The sequence below is a fragment of the Carettochelys insculpta genome, chromosome 14, assembly GCF_033958435.1.
Source record: "Carettochelys insculpta isolate YL-2023 chromosome 14, ASM3395843v1, whole genome shotgun sequence".
NCBI classification, from domain to species: Eukaryota; Metazoa; Chordata; order Testudines; family Carettochelyidae; genus Carettochelys; species Carettochelys insculpta.
In genome coordinates, this window is record NC_134150.1 from 4,074,140 (window position 1) to 4,093,292 (window position 19,153).

Below are 19,153 nucleotides of genomic sequence, written 5' to 3' on the forward strand. Positions count from 1 at the left end.
TTACAATCTCTTCTCTCTTTCTCCCCATCCCACCCGGCAGGGGAAAAACATCAGAGCAACTAACCTGGAACAGACAACAGCTGTTGAGATACACGCAGGCCAGTTTCTTTTCACCTGCTCCACTCCGGCCTTCTGTCCCTATCAGTCCTTTCGGAAAGCACATGGCGTGTCGGGTTTTATTCTGCTTCCCGGGATTGGGTTGCCAGGTTGAAGCGGAACCACCAGCAGGTGCAAAATGACACAGGATGGTTATTAGAGACATGAAACCAAGGTAGACATAGACCACTGGCTGTGACCGCCTATTTTCCATGTGCTTCCTGGGGCTCCAATGCGACATAGGCTCTGTCGCGTGTGTGCAGGTGCTGTATTGGAACAAGTTTTGCTTATTGCGGGGCTTCCCTGTGGTGTGGACGTGTTATTCTGGAATAGTTTGTTCTGGAATAATAACTCCAGAATAAGCTGTTCCGGAATAACTCTGTAGTGTAGATGGACACGAATCAGACATCAGGAAAGGTAACATACAAAAAGCTGCAGGAGAACACGTCAATCTCCCCGGACACTCAGAAACAGATTTAAAAGTGGCCACCCTACAAGAAGGAGAAGAAGTCCTGTGGCACCTTACAGACTAACAGATATTTTGGAGCCAGATGTTGCATCTGACAAAGCAGGTCTCTGCCCACGAAAGCTGATGCTCCTAGCTATCTGTAGTCTACAAGGTGCCACAGCACTTCTTGTTGTTTTTGAAGATACAGACTAACAAGGCCACCTCTGATACTTGTCATCCTACAACAAACAAACTTCAAAAACAGACTCCAGAGAGAAACTGCAGAGCCACAATTCATTTGCAAATCTGACCCCATCGACCCAGGATTGAACAGAGACTGGGAGTGGTTGGCCCATTACAAAAGCAGTTTCACCTCTCTTGAGGTTCACACCTTCACATTAGCTGCTGCTAATGGGCCACCTCCTCCGTGACTGAATTGACCTGGTTTCTCCTCTCTTGATGTTCACAACTCCACATCAGCTTCTGATAAGGGGCCACATCCTCCCTGACTGAACAGACCTTGGCCACTGTGGCCCTCCTCTTGACTGGGACTCCCTCCGTTTCCTAAGCCTATATTTAAACCCTCCTCTGGATCTGGATCATGCATCTGATGAAGTGGGTCTTTGCTCACGAAAGCTGACGCTCCAAAATATCTGTTAGTCTATTAGGTGCCACAGGACTTCTTGTTCTGTCTGAAGATTCAGACTAACTCGGCCACCTCTGTGATATCTGTAGTGTAGACATACTCCTACTGGGGGTGGGTCACCGTCCCATGTAGCGGCACCTCGACCATCTACAGAGAAAAAGAATCAGTCTCCTTTACCGCTTTAGCTAAGAGGCAGCTGGCTTTCAGCTCAAACTGTAGATTGTCCTACGCTCGGCACAAGAGTCCCAGGCTCTACTTGGCCTGCGGGCAGTCACGCCTGCACCCCAGCCTGCTGGACAGAGCTAAGAGCAGCGTGGGTGTTAGAAAAATGCAAGCGGAGGGTGGGCAGGAGAGAGAAGTGAAGTGAGCAACGTCATTCGGATTTGGTTGTAGCTGGAGGGACAAAGGTTCATTGACGTACCTGAACCCCTCTGGGCCCATGGTGGGAGCAGAACCCAGGCCCGTCCGCATTGCGACGTTAATTGTTCCTCACCCTTGAGCCAAACAACTGAGTGAAATGCTGTGGCTGACTCAGCCGTGGGCCAGCTACTGGAGGGGGGACGTACCCCTCCGTTCTCCTGGCGTCTCCTTGTCTACAGAGGTGCTGGAACTCAGGCTGCAGCACCTCTTGGCTTGAAGAGGTTTCCCTCAGCTACCGGGTTTCAAGTTTGGTTCAGTGGCGCTCAACACCCACCACCATAAAAACTGTTCTAGCCCTCGCCTGTCTGTCTTTCTGGTTCCCAGCACAGTGGGGGCCTGACCCTATTCAGGGCAACGCTCCAGTAGTGGATTGATGATAACAGCAGGAGCCGCAGAGGGGGTGGACAGGTTGCATGGAGATATAAGGGGCTTGGGGCAGTGGGGGCCCAGGGTTCCACCAGGTCAGTGCTCACCAGGCAGTGGAGGGGTGGGGAGATTTTGAAAGCAGCTCCCTGTCTCCTTCCCCTGTGGGCAGTGCTGGGCCTGCACTGGTTCCTGCCGCCCTGCAGGGCTCTACGGGGGGCCCGGTGATTCAAAGGGATGCCAGGCTCCAGGCATGGCTGCTGTCGTGTGAATAACGCATCCGGAGCCCGGAGCCCTTTAAATCGCAGCTGGAGCTCAGCCAGGGGCTGCCTGGGGAGGGAGGGGCACTGCATGGTGTGCTCCATGGAGTGATGGGGAAGGGACCACGGTCCAGGTGGAGCTGAGGGCTGGTCCAGCCCTTCCCGTAGCATGGAGCTGCTCCCCGCCACAAGCTTGCTGAGGGGCCTGGCATGGGTCTCAGCTCCTCTCGCAGGGTCTTGCGCCAGCACTTGTCTTTCACACATGGCTTGTCTCTTAAAATGCCTCAGACAAGCCAAATAACGTGGGGCTCTGGGTTGAAATCCTGGCCCCACTGAGGTCAATGGAAGACTCCCGTTGATTTCACGAGGCCCTAGATTTTAGCTGCTCCTTGGAAGACAGAAGCCACAGCCTCAGCAGCAGCCACTTCCTGCTGCCCAGTGGTTGGTGCGGCTCGCAGCTGCTGTTGAAGCTGAGCAGGAAGGAAATTCAACCACAAATAGTATTGAAGTGAGTACAGGCAACCCTCAGGGAGTAACACCAAGGAACTCCCCCAGGCGCTTCAGAAGCCATGTGGATGATTTTAAGTTCCCCCACATCCCTCGCATAAAACCAGCTGCCAGACTCCTCCCTGCTGGGACACTGCTGTGCTTGGTGTGGCTCGGAGCCGGACACGAGACCAGAGTGGGCACCCGCCTGCATCCAGGTCCCCACGGGGATTAAAACTGGAGCAATTCAGGGGCAGAGCCTTACCAGCCAGTTTTCTGCAAACCAATCCAGCCGTGGCCGCCCACTGACTGGCTTCTACGGGAATTCCAAGAAATTCCCTACTTTACCCGGGACACTGCTGTGATCTTCCTAAATTAGTTCCATGAGTTTTTCTCTGCAACTTCCACATCACTAGTGGTGATTCTTGCAGGGGTTGCATTACACCCATGAATGCACAGCCTGCACTGCCTTCCAGTTTGTTACTGGGGCACTTCCGGATATTACTTTAAGCTTCTGCAGCATTTTCTTCCCATCTCTACCCTCCCGCACCTTGGTCCACCACTCCTGGCTTGTTGACCTGCTGGCCATGTTGGAATGTCCTCTCCTACCAGCTGTTTTTCGGGCGGGAAGCCTACATGTGTTGGAATGGGTGGTGGGAGGCCCCCTTGTTAGGCAGATTGGAGATGGCTTCAATGGCGGAGTCATGATGAATGCCTGTAAAGGGTTAAACCCAGAGAGAGTGGGTTCTCTATTGACAAGCAGCCAGATGAGCCAATGGGAAGAGAGAGGGATCGTCTGAACCGAAGCAGTTGCCTGCAGAGGGTGGTCTTTCCTTTGGTGTAGCCGGAGGAGAGAGAGACGGAGCTGTTTAATCCTGAGCAGGCTTGAGGAATTCAGTAAATATCCAGGCCTCAAGAAAATCTGGGCATACCGATATGTAAGTAGAAAGGACAGGTTTAGTCAGATGCAGTCAGGCTATTGTTTTCAATTTTGGGTTTGGTGCAGGATTTCTGAGGCTGGTTGATGTACCCCCGTACACTGTAACTTCTGCACTGAATCCCAGAGAAGTGATTCTCTGTGCCGTGTCACCTTCTTGGTATACTTTATCTTGTGTGGTTAATAAATTACTTTGTTTAAGGCTACGGTTTGATTCCCGTGCCCTAGAGAAGGGCCTGTGTATATCCAGGCCTCAGACTGAAAGGTCGGCTATCAGACTTCAGCTTCATTTCTTTCTTTTGTTTTCAAGCTCTCCCCTAAGGGAAGGGGGTTCCCCACAGGGAGACACCCCAAGTGTGTCCTCCTGGGCTTTAAAGAGGGGGTTTCTCACTTGACTGGTGGCAGCTACCTCCCACGGTCAGGGAATTGGTGTCCTTGGGAAGTTTTTTAAGCAGCGCCTATAAAGGTGAGGGATTTTAAGGTCTCTTGAGGGCTCCCACCTTCTGCCTGCCGGAGTGGGGATCAGCCCTGTCGGGTGGGTATTGCCCCAGTTTATATTTAGCACGTGGCTTGCCAAGGTGCTTGATCCCCAAAGCTACAGAGAGGTGGAGATGTTTGAAATAAAAAGTAATACAACACAGAAATGTGAAATATAGACAGAACTGAATGGAATCAGCCAGGGATTGGGCAGCATCTCTGTCCTAGGCCACCAGCCGGCAGGACCAGAGTCAGGCACCACATTTGCTCTGGCGAAAGGGAAGCAGATGCTGTCCCAGTCTTGGTTTAGAATCCTAGAATCCTAGGGCTGGAAGGGACCTCAGGAGGTCATCTAGTCCGGCCCCCTGCCCAAAGCAGGATCAACCCCAACTCAATCATCCCAGCCAGGGCTACGTCAAGCCGTCACTTAAAAGCCTCTAGGGATGGAGATTCCACAACCTCTCTAGGTAACACATTCCAGTGCTTCACCACCCTCCCGGTGAAATGTTTTCTCCTCATATCCAACCTAGACCTCCCCCACTGTAACTTGAGACCATGGCTCCTTGTTCTATTGTCTGTCACCGCTGAGAACAGCCTCTTTCTCTCCTCTTTAGACGCCACTTCAGGAAGTTGTAGGTTGTTATCAATCACCCCTCACTTTTCTGCAAAATAAATCAACCCAAATCCCTCAGCCTCTCCTCATTGGTCATATGCTTCAGCCCCCAATCATTTTGGTTGCCCTCTGCTGGCCCCTCTCCAATGCATCCACATCCTTTCTATACTGGAGGGCTCAGAACTGGACGCAATATTCCAGATGTGGCCTCACCAGTGCCAAATGAAGGGGTTGACAGAAGTCAGGTTGGTTTGCCTCCAACCTTTTCATTGGCCTCTATGCTCTGCTCCCGCCCACCCACAGACACTAAAGGAGATAATATAGCCACAAGGACCAGTTTATATGGTCACCCAGCTTTGTCCTCCCTCCCAGGCCCTCAGCTTTTTCTGAAATGACTCCTGTAACCAGACCATGCAGTGGAGACCGTGGGGGTGGATACTGACCAATATCATGGCACTGCTGATATTTAGTCCTGAGAAACTCGTCGGCTGGATCTTGAACACCAAAGTCTGAATGTGAGAGAACACGACAGTGAAGTTGTCCTCTGGGAAACTGATGTTCAGCAGTATCCCTTCTATCCCCTTTAATCTAGGATGGAGAAACAAGAATCAGTGCTCAGAGAGACATAGGCGGCCAGAGAGACGGGGCTGGGGCAGAGAATACAAGGGAGAAGGGAAGCACAGGAGAGGGAATGAAGATAACAGAGAGGCAGAGATAATGAAGATGCATATTTGAGATTATCTTCAGAAGGTATTGTTGCCTACCGGAGGTTACCCCAGACTCGGGGCCTGAAATGGCAGACAGATTCCAACATCACACCATGGCACCATCAGTTTTGAACGTTCCTCGTGCAAACTATGAAATAGCTGCCTTGGAAGCCTTAATCCCTCCCTGCCCCCCGAGCATAACCATTCCTATGACACAATTTAACCGCTGAGGTCTTGGAGAACGTCTAACCTGTTACTATTAGCCCCGCAAGCCCAGGTCATCTGATCAAGGCACTGGGACTCGGCGCCCTGGGCTTTCGGTAGCCGTACCCTCGGTTTCCCCATCTGTCAAATGTGAACGCTGCCACTGGCCTGGCTTCCTGGGGTGTTATAGGAGGGAGCAAGGTTTGTAAGCTGCTTTGGGTGCTGAGGAAGGCTGTGAAGACATCTGGAAATAAATCAGCGCAAGAGAAAAAAACGTTCCTTTGTGGCAAAATGTTCTCCCGACTTCTTTTTGGCTTTTTATTGCAAACTGATTTGCAAGGGAGGTTTAGGTTGGACGTGAGGAAAAACTTCCTGACCGTCAGGGTGGCTCAACACAGGAATAAATTGCTTCAGGAGATGGTGGAATTCCATCGCTGGAGATACTCAAGAGCCGGTTAGACAGACTCCTGTCAGGCACGGCGTAGAGCCTCTGGAGGGTGCTTGGTTCTGCACTCAATGACCTCTCGAGGTCCTTTCCAGTTCTATGATTCTATGATTTGTTTTCCTGCAACATTTTATCTACAGCCTCCCAGGGCGGACAGCTAAACCCTCAGATTTCCATTTGATCCAAATGCCCTTTTCCCCTTGGAAACACTTAGAGGGAAACGTCTCCAGGAGATGAACTGGTGGAGATGGCTCCCGAGTGGTGTAGGGCAAAGCCCCCCCCCCATGCATTCTCCCCACTCACTTCTCCTGCAGGGACAAATTCTGCGTGGCGCATGCTTCTTTCAGCATGTCGTTCATGTCGGTCAGTCTGGTGTTCAGCTCCTTCTCTTGCGCTCTGGTGTTACCATGGGAAGATGCCCCAGCCTCCGTTGGTTCTGGGAGGGAAAAGCGATGTATCAGGCTGGACAGAGTGGCCCCATCCCTGACAGAGCTCTTGGGGGTTAGAGCAAAGGCACCCAGGAGAGCAGGACGAAAGAAGAACGAGCACTTCTCTCATCTTTCCTGCTCCCCCTCCTTGGCTGGAGCCATGAGGCCTCCCTCCCCACCACTGCAATCTCCTCACACCTGCACCTCACCAACGAACTCATACTTGGAGCAAGCTGCCGGCAGGGAGGAGGGTCGGACAGGCCATTGGGGAGCCGAACAAGGAGCTTGAGGTGAACCCCTGCAAGCTGCTGCTTCTGCTGAGCCCGAGTCTCACCACAATGCCCCATGTGCACCTCAGGGACTCTTTGCTGCTTGCTGCGTGTGGAGAGCTGGCTGGGAATTATTCGACTAACCCATTGGTTTTTGGCGGGAAAGCGTCAGTGACGACAATCGCCCAGAAGTTCCTACGAGAGAAGATACAAGAGGGCAGCAGATGGCTTGACCGGGCTGCCAGACTCATTCCCTTCTCGCTGCAATCATCATCGGTGACTGCCAGAGCGGCCTTCTAGGCCAAACGACTGCGCAGCTATCAGAGCTCCAGGTCCACAAATCCCCCTCCCTTACCTGCCGGGAGGAGCAGAAGTGTAGCAAGACACAAGAAGAGGCACTTCCGCAAGGGCGAGTCCTTCCCCGGGATGCTCATCTCCTGCAAGAGACATTCATTCTGGGTTCAATCACCGCTGCCGTTAAAGCACCGACAAGGTGCACGGTGCTGTACAAGCCAGTAGGAGCCATAACCGCTGCTCTGGACTGGGGCCGTTCTCTGAGCAATTTGCTCCATTTGGGATTAGAGTAAGCGAAGGAGGTTGCATTGCTGGCAACAGGCAGGGCCTTTTCCTTTGACTGCACTCCAGTGCGCGTTAGTGCTATCTATTATATTGGAGCGTCTGTGCATTTGTCTGTCTGTGTGTCAGTCCACCTGTCCGTGAGTCCTTTTGCTCAAGAAATACGCCTAAATGGTGAGAGCGAGGCCCACCAAATTTGGTAGGTGGCTTCCTCCTCGCGCAAATTAAAGCAAGGGCGGGGTTTGCCTGCGCCAGGACAATGGGATGTACCTGGAAGGGGACTGTTTCTCACGAAACAGAAAGGGAAGGTCTGGGCAGTTATACTCCAGCATGGCCACAAGGCGGCAGCGTGCAAGGGCACTTCCACCACCCCAGCTGGCCCTGGGGAACAACACGGCCACCGCCCCTCCCCTGAGTCCCCCACATCTCCACTTCTCTGTCCTGACTCTTTTGTCCCCCACACCCTCACCCTCCCGTCCTGAAGGACCTCAGCAATGCTGAGTAACTCTTCTAGTCCCCAAGCCATCAGTCCTGGCCCCCAGCGCTCTGTGCTGGGCTTAAGCTGTAATTTACCCTGAAATGTCTTCTAAGCACCCAGTAAGCAAGACAAGAGCAGATCCAACAAGCTGCAGCAGGGAGGAGCCCAGAGTTATGTCTTCCTTGCCTTGCAAGGGATGGAAAGTAACTCCGACTTCAGGGGCTTGGCCAGAGACTGCCTGTCATGCAATTCATAGTGACTCCAATGTAACAGAAAAGTGCATGCAAACGCCCACTTGTAACCTCTTTTGGACTGCAGAGGGCAACTCTGATCCAAGCACAAGCATCCAAGCTGCTGCCTGTACAGGTTGAACCTCTCTAATCTGGAACTCTCTTGGCTGGTAACCTCCGTAATCCAGCGTGGTTTTAGTCAGCCGCATGACCGCTTCTCGTGGGCGTGGCCAAGTTTCCCGTGGTCCCAGAAAGTTTGTTAAAAGCCACCAGTCGTGGCTCTCGGTGCTCTGTGCCATTCTTTAGCTGGAATTTAGCCTGAAATGTCTTCTAACCTTCGCCAAAGAATAAATGGACACAGAGCAGACATCAAGAAACTCAATACACATAAGCCGGTCAGTGAACACTTCAATGGGGTGGGCCATTCTGTTAAAGACCTGAGAATTTGTGTCCTGCAACACAGAGACTTTAACAACAGATTAAAGGGTGAGATTTGTGAATCAGAGAACATATTCAAATCTGACCCAGTAACACGTGGTATGAACAGAGACATCAACTACCTCACCGCTCATAATTATCCCAGACAGGACGATTAATATCCCCCCCACCTCTCACCCCCTTCCTCAATCCTATTTGATTTGTCAGTTTTTGTTCCAATTTGTTTTTCTTCTTGGTCCTCTGGACTTACAAATGTCAGTCTGGATTGGAAATAAAATTGATCTGAAGAACTGGGTCTGTCCAACAGACGCTCATCACTGAATAAATCATTTTGTTAGTCTTTAAAGTACTACATTTCTGCTGCTTTTTTTCTAAATAAGCAGTGGAAGTGTTGGTAACACGCTACATAATATTAATCTCCCATCAACCAGCAAATTCTCTCGTCTGGCACTGGTCTGGTCCTGAGGGTGCTGGATGAGAGAGTTTCAACCTGTACCTTGTTAGGCAAGTGAAAGGAAATAGGCATCAACACATCAGCGTGCAGCACTATTTATGAAAATAACTGGCTAGAAAACGTCTGAAATTGGCAAGACTCACACAGAGAAAAGGGGTACCTTGCTGTCCTAGGCTGAGCACGTTTCTCTGTGATCAAATGACATCGTCCACTAGTTTTGAGCTTTGGGGCAGTACTTTTGTATTTCAAACCAGTGGTGTTGCTTGTGGTGGTTAATAACGGCAGCAGTTTCTGCTGGCAGCTTTTTCACAGGAAGTGTCAGACACTGGTGGAAATCAGAAGCAGCTGCACTGAAGCTGGCGGAGTTACCTCGATCCAAGTGAGAGGAGAACTGGGCCCACTGAGCACAAGAGTAGAACTCAGGCTGTAGCCCCCAGAACAGAAAGACCGTCAGGGCGTGAACACTGGAATAAATTGCCTTGGGAGGTTGTGGAATTTAAGAACAGGTTAGATAGATGTCTATCAGGGATGGTCTAGACAGTACTTGGTCCTGCCATGAGGGCAGAACGCTGGACTCGATGACCTCTCGAGGTCCCTTCCAGTCCTGGCATTCTATGATTCTATAATTTTAGTCCCATCTCCAGCCTAGGGTCATGGACCAACCTGGCCAAGAACAGAAAGTCGGAAAGCCACTGCCGGTGGGGCTGATATAGAGCCAAGGCCAAGAGTAACTCTACCCAACCCCCAACAAAACAATTAGATTTTTACTGGTCAATGTCATTTTCACCGTACACACGCAAACAAACCATTTCCATTGGTTGCTGAAATTTCCAGACAGGCAAAACAGAAGTAAAATAAAAACAAATTAAGAACTGATTACATGTAAAGGCTACGAGAAATCCTGTGGAACCTTATAGACCAACAGATTTTTGGAGCACTTTTTCGTGGGCAAAGACCCGCTTTGTTAGATGCATAGCATGAATCATTACTTATCCCTGTTAAAACACACACAGTCAGCATCCGACGAAGTGGGCCTTGCACCCGAAAACTCATTCTCCAAAAAATCTGTTAGTCTATAAGGGCCGTGTCTACACGTGCCCCAAACTTCGAAATGGCCACGCAAATGGCCATTTCGAAGTTTACTAATGAAGCGCTGAAATGCATATTCAGCGCTTCATTAGCATGCGGGCGGCCGCGGCGCTTCGAAATTGACGCTCCTTGCCGCCGCGCGTTTCGTCCAGACGGGGCTCCTTTTCGAAATGACCCCGCCTACTTCGAAGTCCCCTTATTCCCATCAGCTCATGAGAATAAGGGGACTTCGAAGTAGGCGGGGTCCTTTCGAAAAGGAGCCCCGTCTGGACGCGCCGCGCGGCGGCAAGGAGCGTCAATTTCGAAGCGCCACTGCCGCCCGCATGCTAATGAAGCGCTGAATATGCATTTCAGCGCTTCATTAGTAAACTTCGAAATGGCCATTTGCGTGGCCATTTCGAAGTTTGGGGCACGTGTAGACACGGCCATGGTGCCACAGGTGTTTTTGCCGATACAGACTAACTCGACTACTCACCCCCACTACATTTAAAGGCTGTTTACTTGGTGAATTTACACTTGTGCTGCTGGCTGTTTGTATTTTAACAGGGATAAGGAATTGCTCATGCTCTTCTTATTGTCTGACACACCATCATTTCCCACCACCACCATCATCTAAATGGATAAAAATGGGGAGAAGGCTTTGAATGCGCAATGTAACCATTTTGCCGTCGGAAAAAAAATGCTTTGCCATGGGATAGATGGTATCGTGAAAATGGTGGAAACTGATCTCTGCTGAGGAGACGAACAGTGTGTGGGGGAGGTCCACCAACTGGCCTCTCCGGTCCATTGAAGGCAAAGGAGTTCCCTTGGGTTTGCAACAGGTGGAGTGAGGGTACGTTCGCGCTATCTCAGAGATCGACCTGACCAGGTCGAGCCACCAGGGTTCAATTTCACAAGCCAACTGGGGACGTGCAAAATCAAAATCAACAAGTGAGCCCTGTGCTCCTCAACCTTGTGAGGAGTAAGGGAAGTCGACAGGAGAATTTCTTCCCTCAACCGTCAGTGAGGCCGGCCAGAAAAACCGGTTCCAGCTATGCAAACGCCTGAGCTGGAACTGCGTATCTACAATGGACTTTAAGGTCTAGTGTAGACGTGGTCTGACGTCAGCCTCACCCTTAGCCCGGGTGATCCCTATTGACAATGCTGTAAGAAGTGCTTGGCCTATGTGTAAACACACACGGGCAGACTCAAACCCGGGACCTCCGGAGATTAGTGCAGGAGCCTCTACAGCTGGAGTTAAAAGCCAGCTGGCTTGCAGCTAAGGCTGTAGAGGAGATTCAGTCCCTCTCTCTGTAAATGGTCTAGGTGCCACTAAATGGGACGGTGAACCACACCCAGCAGGTGTGTGGGTTACCTCTGCCGTTCATGTCCTCCAGCCCCTTGTACATTTGAACACAGGTGTGGTGTCTTCTGAGTCCTCCTCAGTAACAAGCTGAGCCGTCAGCATTTGGATGGAGCAGAGGCTTTGCAAGCAGCGGGAGGTCCTCGCCGGGGAAGTCTGGCCTCTGCGAGCTCCTGTGTCACAGTTCCTACCTTGGCCGACACGCTGGGGAGGGAACCTGGGACCTCCAGAGCTAAAAGCACCTGCGGTCACAGCGTGTGCTGAGGAGCTGGGGTGCCCTTAGCCGGGAGCCAGGACAACTCAAGCTCTGGGACCTACCACACGCTGTGGTGGTTCGTCCCGGCACAGAGCTCAGGCTCGGTGGGCAGTAAGGAACAGAGGGCGAACTTCGGACCAGCTCGCCCTAGGAGCTCCCAGCCAACTGGGCTGAGCTTCGCACGGCTTCCTCAGCTGGGGTCACCTCCCCTCCAGCCAGGGACACGGGGTCGGCTACATTGCCCAGCTCGGGTAGCCGTCCTCCCACTCGCTCCTGTGCTAAAAGAAGGGGGGCAGCCACCTGCCTCGCTGCAGCTAGTCCCCGAAGACCCACGCTGTGCTTGGCAGGAGTTGTACAGTAACAGCAAGCCACTGCCCCGGTGGCGGCTGCCCTGCTGTCGTAAGCATGCTCCTGCCATTGCGGCGGGGATGGTGGTCTGGGTACATCCTCTGCCGCTCAGTGGGTAGCGGTCTGGTTTTCTACACCGTGAATCTGCCGGTCTCCTGACAGCTTTTTTAAAAAAAAAAAATACAACCCTAGGGGCGGGAACGGTGCTGGGCCCTGCTGTGAGTACAGGCGATTGGACCGTCGATGACCTCTCGAGGTCCCTTCCGGTCGTACTATTCTTCTTCTGTCTCCCTGAGCTGGAAATCACACTTCCAAGCGGGAGGGCGGAGGGCCCCCCTCCCACTTCTCAACTTCTTCGCTGGGGCAAGGAGAGAATGACGCAGCGTCTCCCCCTCTTCCTATCTCAGGGTTTCATGTTACAGCCGGACACGGCTCCAGCTTCCCCCAACCCATTAGCCAGAAAGGGAAGGTGGCTGAGGCCCCTGACGCATGTTCATGACCTCTTCCTCCCCTGAAAGCCAACGGAGCAGAGTAGAGGGAGACACAAACTGGAAAAGGATGAAGACAATCCCTGCTTCCAGTTCCACGCGCAGGGCCAGATAGACAGGCAGAACTTCAGAGTCTCAATGCGTGGATGAGACGATGGTGTAGGGAAGAGGGGTTTAGATTTATTAGGAACTGGGGACACTTTTGGGGTAGGGGGAGCCTATACAGGAATGATGGGCTCCACCTAAATCAAGGTGGATCCAGACTGCTGGCATTAAACATTAAAAAGGTCATAGAGCAGTTTTTAAACTAAGAGGTGGGGGAAAGCCGATTGGTGCGGGGGAGCACCTGGATCGGACGGAGACTTCTCTTACACGAGGCTCCATAGACAGGGATTCCCTAGAAGTTAGTCAGATAGGGAACGTGGGAAATAATATATGGGCAAGATCAGATGTGAAACAATCGTGCATAAAAAAATCCACCACGTCTGTGAAAGGCGGACATATAAATAGTGGTAGTTTGCTAACATGCTTTTACACTAATGCTAGGAGTCTGTCTAATAAGATGGGTGAACTGGAGTACCTCATATCAAAGGAGGAAGTTGACATAATAGGCATCTCAGAAACATGGTGGAATGAGGACAATCAGTGGGACACTATCATACCGGGATATAAATTATATCGGAAAGACAGAACAGGTCGTGCGGGTGGCGGAGTGGTACTATATGTGAAGGATAATATAGAATCAAATGAAGTAAAAATCCTAAAGGAATCAAAATGTTCCATAGAATCATTATGGATAACAATTCATTCCTCTAATATGAATATGGCATTAGGAATATATTACCGACCACCTAACCAGGACAGTGATAGTGATGCTGAAATGATGAGGGAGATTAGAGAGGCTATCAAAATAAAAAACAGTAATAATAGGAGATTTCAATTATCCCCATATTGATTGGGTGCATGTCACCTCAGGACTGGATTCAGAGATTAAATTTCTTGATGCCTTAAATGACTGCTTCTTGGAGCAGCTAGTACAGGAACCCACAAGGGGAGAGTCGATTCTCGATCTAGTCTTGACTGGAACGCAGGATCTGGTCCAAGAGGTAACTGTTACTGGACCGCTTGGAAATAGTGACCACAATATAATAACTTTTAATATTCCTGTGTTGGGAAGAACACCGCAGCGGTCAAACACTCTGGCATTTAATTTCAAAAAGGGGAATTACACTAAAATGAGGAAGCTAGTTAAACAGAAACTAAAAGGTAGAGTAATTAAACTAAAATCCCTGGAAGCTGCATGGAAACTGTTTAAAGACACCATACTAGAGGCCCAACTTAAATGTATACCCCAAATAAAAAAACACAGTAAGAGACCTAACAAAGAACCACCATGGCTAAACAGCCATGTTAAAAAGGCAGTGAGAGACAAAAGGGCAGCTTTTAAAAAGTGGAAGTCAAATCCTAGTGAGGAAAATAGAAAGGAACATAAACACTCCCAAATTAACTGTCATAATGTAGTAAGAAAAGCCAAAAAAGAGTTTGAGGAACAGCTAGCCAAAAATTCAAAAAACAATAGTAAAATGTTTTTTAAATACATTAGAAGCAGGAAGCCTGCTAAAAAAGCAGTGGGGCCCTTGGATGATAAAGATATAAAAGGAGCGATCAAGGAAGACAGTGCCATTGCGGAGCGATTAAATGATTTCTTTGCTTCAGTCTTCACGGCTGAAGATGTTACAGAGGTTCCTAAATCTGAGCCAGCCTTTTTAGGTGACAAATCTGAGGAACTCACTCAGATTGAAGTGACATTAGAGGAGGTTTTGGAATTAATTGATAAGCTGAATAGTAACAAGTCTCCAGGACCAGATGGCATTCACCCAAGGGTTCTGAAAGAACTCAAATGTGAAATTGCGGAGTTATTAACAGTGGTTTGTAACCTATCCTTTAAATCCACTTTGGTACCAAATGACTGGAAGACGGCCAATATAACACCAATATTTAAAAAAGGCTCTAGAGGAGATCCTGGCAATTATAGACCGATAAGTTTAACATCAGTACCAGGTAAATTAGTAGAAACACTAGTAAAGAGTAAAATTGCAAGGCACATAGAAGAGCACAAATTGTTGGGCAAAAGTCAGCATGGTTTCTGCAGAGGGAAGTCGTGTCTGTCTAATCTATTAGAATTCTTTGAAGGGGTTAATAAACATGCGGACAAGGGGCACCCAGTGGACATAATATACCTAGATTTCCAGAAAGCCTTTGACACGGTCCCACACCAAAGGCTTTTATGTAAATTAGGTGGTCATGGGATAGGAGGAAAGGTCCTTTCATGGATCGGGAATTGGTTAAAAGACAGAAAACAAAGGGTTGGAATAAATGGTAAATTTTCACAATGGAGGGGGGTAACTAGTGGTGTTCCCCAGGGCTCAGTCCTGGGACCGATCCTGTTCAACTTGTTCATCAATGATCTAGAAAATGAGGTAAGCAGTGAGGTGGCAAAGTTTGCAGATGACACCAAGTTGTTCAGGACAGTCAAAAGCAAAAGGGATTGTGAAGAACTACAAAAAGATCTCAGCAAACTGAGTGATTGGGCAGCAAAATGGCAAATGAAATTTAATGTGGGTAAGTGTAAGGTAATGCATGTTGGAAAAAATAACCCAAATTACACGTACTACATGATGGGGTCAAATTTAGCTACGACAGATCAGGAAAGGGATCTTGGAGTTATAGTGGATAGTTCTCTGAAGACATCCACGCAGTGTGCAGCGGCAGTTAGTAAGGCAAATAGGATGTTAGGAATTATTAAAAACGGGATCGATAATAAGACAAAAGATATCATACTTCCCCTATATAAAACTATGGTACGCCCACATCTCGAGTACTGCGTGCAGATGTGGTCTCCTCACCTCAAAAAAGATATATTGGCATTAGAAAAGGTTCAGAAAAGGGCGACTAAGATGATTAGGGGCTTGGAAAGGGTCCCATATGGGGAGAGGCTAGAGAGACTGGGACTTTTCAGTTTGGAAAAAAGGCGATTGAGGGGCGATATGATAGAGGTATATAAAATCATGAATGGTGTGGAGAAAGTGAATATAGAAAAATTATTTACCTTTTCCCATAATACAAGAACTAGGGGACACCAAATGAAATTGATGGGTAGTAGGTTCAAAACTAATAAAAGGAAATTTTTCTTCACACAGCGCACAGTCAACCTGTGGAACTCCTTGCCCGAGGAGGCTGTGAAGGCCAGGACTCTATTAGGGTTTAAAAAAGAGCTTGATAAATTTTTGCAGGTCAGGTCCATAAATGGCTATTAGCCAGGGATAAAGTATGGTGCCCTAGCCTTCATAACAAGGGCAGGAGATGGATGGCAGGAGATAAATCACTTGTCTTCTGTTCTCCTTCTCTGGGGCACCTGGCATTGGCCACCGTCGGCAGATGGGATGCTGGGCTTGATGGACCTTTGGTCTGACCCAGTATGGCCATTCTTATGTTCTTATGTTCTTATGTGTACCACAGCAGACAAGGAGGGACAACCAGAAGACAGAAGGGAAAGGTTCCCTGTGCCCAAGAGAGGCCAGCAGCTCTATCCACCTACGAGCAGCAATTTGTGGTTGGAAATAACTTGTTACATATTTAGGCTCTGTCTACAGCACGGCAGTTAGAGACCTGTGCCTGGCCCATGCCAGCAGCCTTGGACTGATGGGAACCAGGCTCTAGGCCCCCGCAAGGTGGGAAGGTCCCAGAGGTTGGGGTGCAGCCAGAGCCTGAATGTCTACACCCCGAGGAAGCGGCCTCTTACCCCAAGCCCTCCCAGGTTGAGTCAGCTGGCACAGGCCAGCCACCTAGACACAAACCCTTAGACACTCCATCACCAGGTACCGCAGACATCCCTGTGCCAGCGAGTTAACATGAGCGTCCGATCATCCCTCCATCCCTGGGCTGCAAAACAATGCAATCCTCACCCTTACTTAACCCGTGCGCACTGCACGCCCCCCCGGCTCGTATCAGGTCCTTTCGTACCGGCCATTTCACTAGCTGCCTCCAAGAGGTTGACAACCCCATTTGCCTGCTCTGGCTCCAGGACAGCCGCTGAGGAGGCCGCACATAGGAAGGTAAACGGACCTCCTCCTCCTCCCACACCAGCATTACAGCGACGCCTGATTTCTTCTGTTGTGTGCGTGCAATGCAGAAAGATTCTTCTGCTGTTGGATTTCTTCGGCTGCAGCATGCATGCAACGCAACGGAGACTTTGTCTCCCGCTGCATGCGTGCAATACAGAAGATCTCTGCTGCTGCTGCGTGCATGCAACACAGAAAGGTTTCTGCTGCTGCCGCATGCATTGCAGAAAAAGACCGACTGCTGCATTCATGCAGTGCAGACTTCGGCTTCTTCAGCACAGCTCTCTTCTGCTGCTAGAACCAGAAGGGACCTTGGGAGGTCATCTGGTCCAGTCCCCTCCCTTCTTGGGGGGCAAGCACCCCTCTGGCATTTTTTCCACCCCAATCCCTAAACAGCCTCTGTAAGGATTGAGCTCACTAGCCTGGATGTAGCAGGCTAATGCTCAAACCACTGAGCTATCCCTCCCCTCAAGGCAATTCAAACCAAAGGATTTACTTGCAGCTTCCAGCAGGCCGGCAACTTCCTCAAGCAGCTTTGTTTCTGCCTTTGCCCTTTGGGTGAAAGGTCCCGTCGTGCCTTGAGGCCTGCAGGACCCATGCGTTTGTGAGAGCAGCTTTGAGTCCTTCTAGAGCTGTGCAGCAAGGCGTTGCAGCAGAGACGGAAGCACCCTGCTGCTCCCCCAGCCCAAGGAGATGTAGAGATTAAACCAACAGGAGTGGCTTTTTTAAAAAGAAATGCTAGAAGTTAGCTCCTCAGCCGGCACACAAAGGGCAGAAGGCGCCCTACGGCTGCACGGCAGCTGAGGATCTAGCCCCCCAGGAGGAGGTTTCATGACACAGCTCGCCAAGGGGGCAGACCTGGTACAGGGTTCACACATCACCCGCTTCGCACTGCCGGGGGCTGAGAAAAACTCTGATCTTGCTCATCACTTTCCCTTTCTGCATGTTGGAAGGCCAGGTGTGGTGGGTCAGGCTGAACTCTACAGAAGAGGCAGAGAGCTGCTGGGGGGAGGAGGGGCCACGCACCTCCTCTGTAAGTTTCTTCTTGCCTAGGGAGGTTGTGGAAGCTCCATCCCTGGAGATAGTTAAGAGCCCATTAGACAGACACCTACTAGGATGCTGGACGGTGCTTGGTGCTGCTCTGGGGCAGGGGACTGGACTTGATGACCTCTCGAGGTCCCTTCCAGTTCTGCTGTTCTAGGATTCTCTGATTGTGGGCCCCTCTTCTCCAGGTTTTGTCGACAAGTTTCCCAGCTGGCCGAGACGCAGCGAGGGCTGTCAGTGGGTTAGGACAGCTGTGCAGAGGGGGTATTCAGCGGCTGGTTCTGAGTGCAAACCCACCAGAGGCGATGGCATGGCTGGAACACGCCAGTCAGCTGAGAAGTAGGGCTGCGCCTCTCAGGGAATGCTGAAGGTCTGGATTGTGCTTGGTGCTTCCCTGAGGGCAGGGGACTGGATGTGCTGACCCCTTGCGGGCTGGGACAGGGTAAGGCTGGGGGGAGGGCGTACAAGAGGGAAATGTGGGACAGGCAGCTGGGGAGGAGGCTGCCCTGGGTCAATTGGGGCCAGCTGGTCCCACTTAAGACGGCCTTTAAAAGACCCTTTGCCTGGTGGGAGGGGGGTGATTGAGGAGCTCATAGGAAGCGAGCAGGGGAAAGCAAGGGGAGTTTGCTAGGAACAGCAGAGGAGGGGAGGCGTTCGCAGCAGCGAGGGGCTAAGGCCCCTGTCCAGGCGGCCCTGAGATTCAGCATGAGGCCGGAAAGGACCGATCATCGCCCAGGGGAGCCGATCCAGGAGGGGGAAGGTGCAGGTGCTCCCACTACCTGGAGGAGGTCCGGGGGGATCGTCTGGGCGAGTGGCCCAGGGAGAAGACCTGCGGTGTCCCTTCCTCACCAGTAGCAGCCACACAGGGTCCCTGGGTGGAACCCAGAACACGTGGCCGGCCCCAGGTCCCCCCAGACCACTGGCCCCTCTGTCTCAAGAAGGGCAACGGCGTCCTAGCCATGCGGCCAGGGGCCTGAACAGAGGCCTGGAGCCCAGGAACGAGGTTAGCCTCACTGCAGGGCCCTTCCAGTTCTGGCGCTCTATGGCCGTGTGACGTCGGCACACGTCCGTGTGGGAGGGATCAGGAACGGCCGCCCCTCCGTTCTGAGCGGTAGAGCTGTGTGTTACGGAACATGTAAGGAGCTTGCTCTGCCTCTGCTTACGCTAGTTCAGGAGCTCTCCTGATGTCGGGCGATGAGACAGGCAGAAGCAAGCCATTCTGGGGTTGTGAGCTCAATCCTCCAGGAGGCTATTTAGGGCTGGGGGCAAATAGATGTCAGGGGTGGCGCTGGGTCCTGCCGAGAGGGCAGGGGGCTGGATGAGATGACCTCCTAAGGTCCCTTCCAGTTCGAGGAGATGGGTATCTCCCATTTTAGAAAAAAAGAAAATTTTGGATAGCTGTAAGGAGCGGGTCGAAGCCCCTGATCCAGGGGCTGGATGACGTGATGTAAGGTAGGTGATGGCAGCTGTGATGTAAACCTGTCCACCCA

The 19,153-nt window shown here is 51.0% G+C and overlaps 1 protein-coding gene across 2 annotated transcripts in view; it reads right to left on the reverse strand.

The window, feature by feature from the left end:
• The window catches only part of ADGRG5 (adhesion G protein-coupled receptor G5), a 31,505-nt gene extending 14,316 nt beyond the window's left edge, over positions 1-17,189 (reverse strand). Inside the window, exons 1-6 of one of the 2 annotated variants that reach the window (XM_075008651.1) lie at positions 17,116-17,189; positions 7,155-7,236; positions 6,944-6,994; positions 6,406-6,538; positions 5,190-5,334; positions 65-181 (exon numbers count right to left, since the gene is read on the reverse strand). In XM_075008651.1, the coding sequence (XP_074864752.1) occupies positions 65-181; positions 5,190-5,334; positions 6,406-6,538; positions 6,944-6,994; positions 7,155-7,233 (525 nt within the window). In that variant the 5' untranslated portion in view covers positions 7,234-7,236; positions 17,116-17,189. Of the gene's footprint in view, positions 1-64; positions 182-5,189; positions 5,335-6,405; positions 6,539-6,864; positions 6,995-7,154; positions 7,237-17,115 lie in introns of those variants that run through there. The other variant, XM_075008652.1, reaches the window with a different exon arrangement.
• Between the last annotated feature and the right edge of the window lie 1,964 nt (positions 17,190-19,153).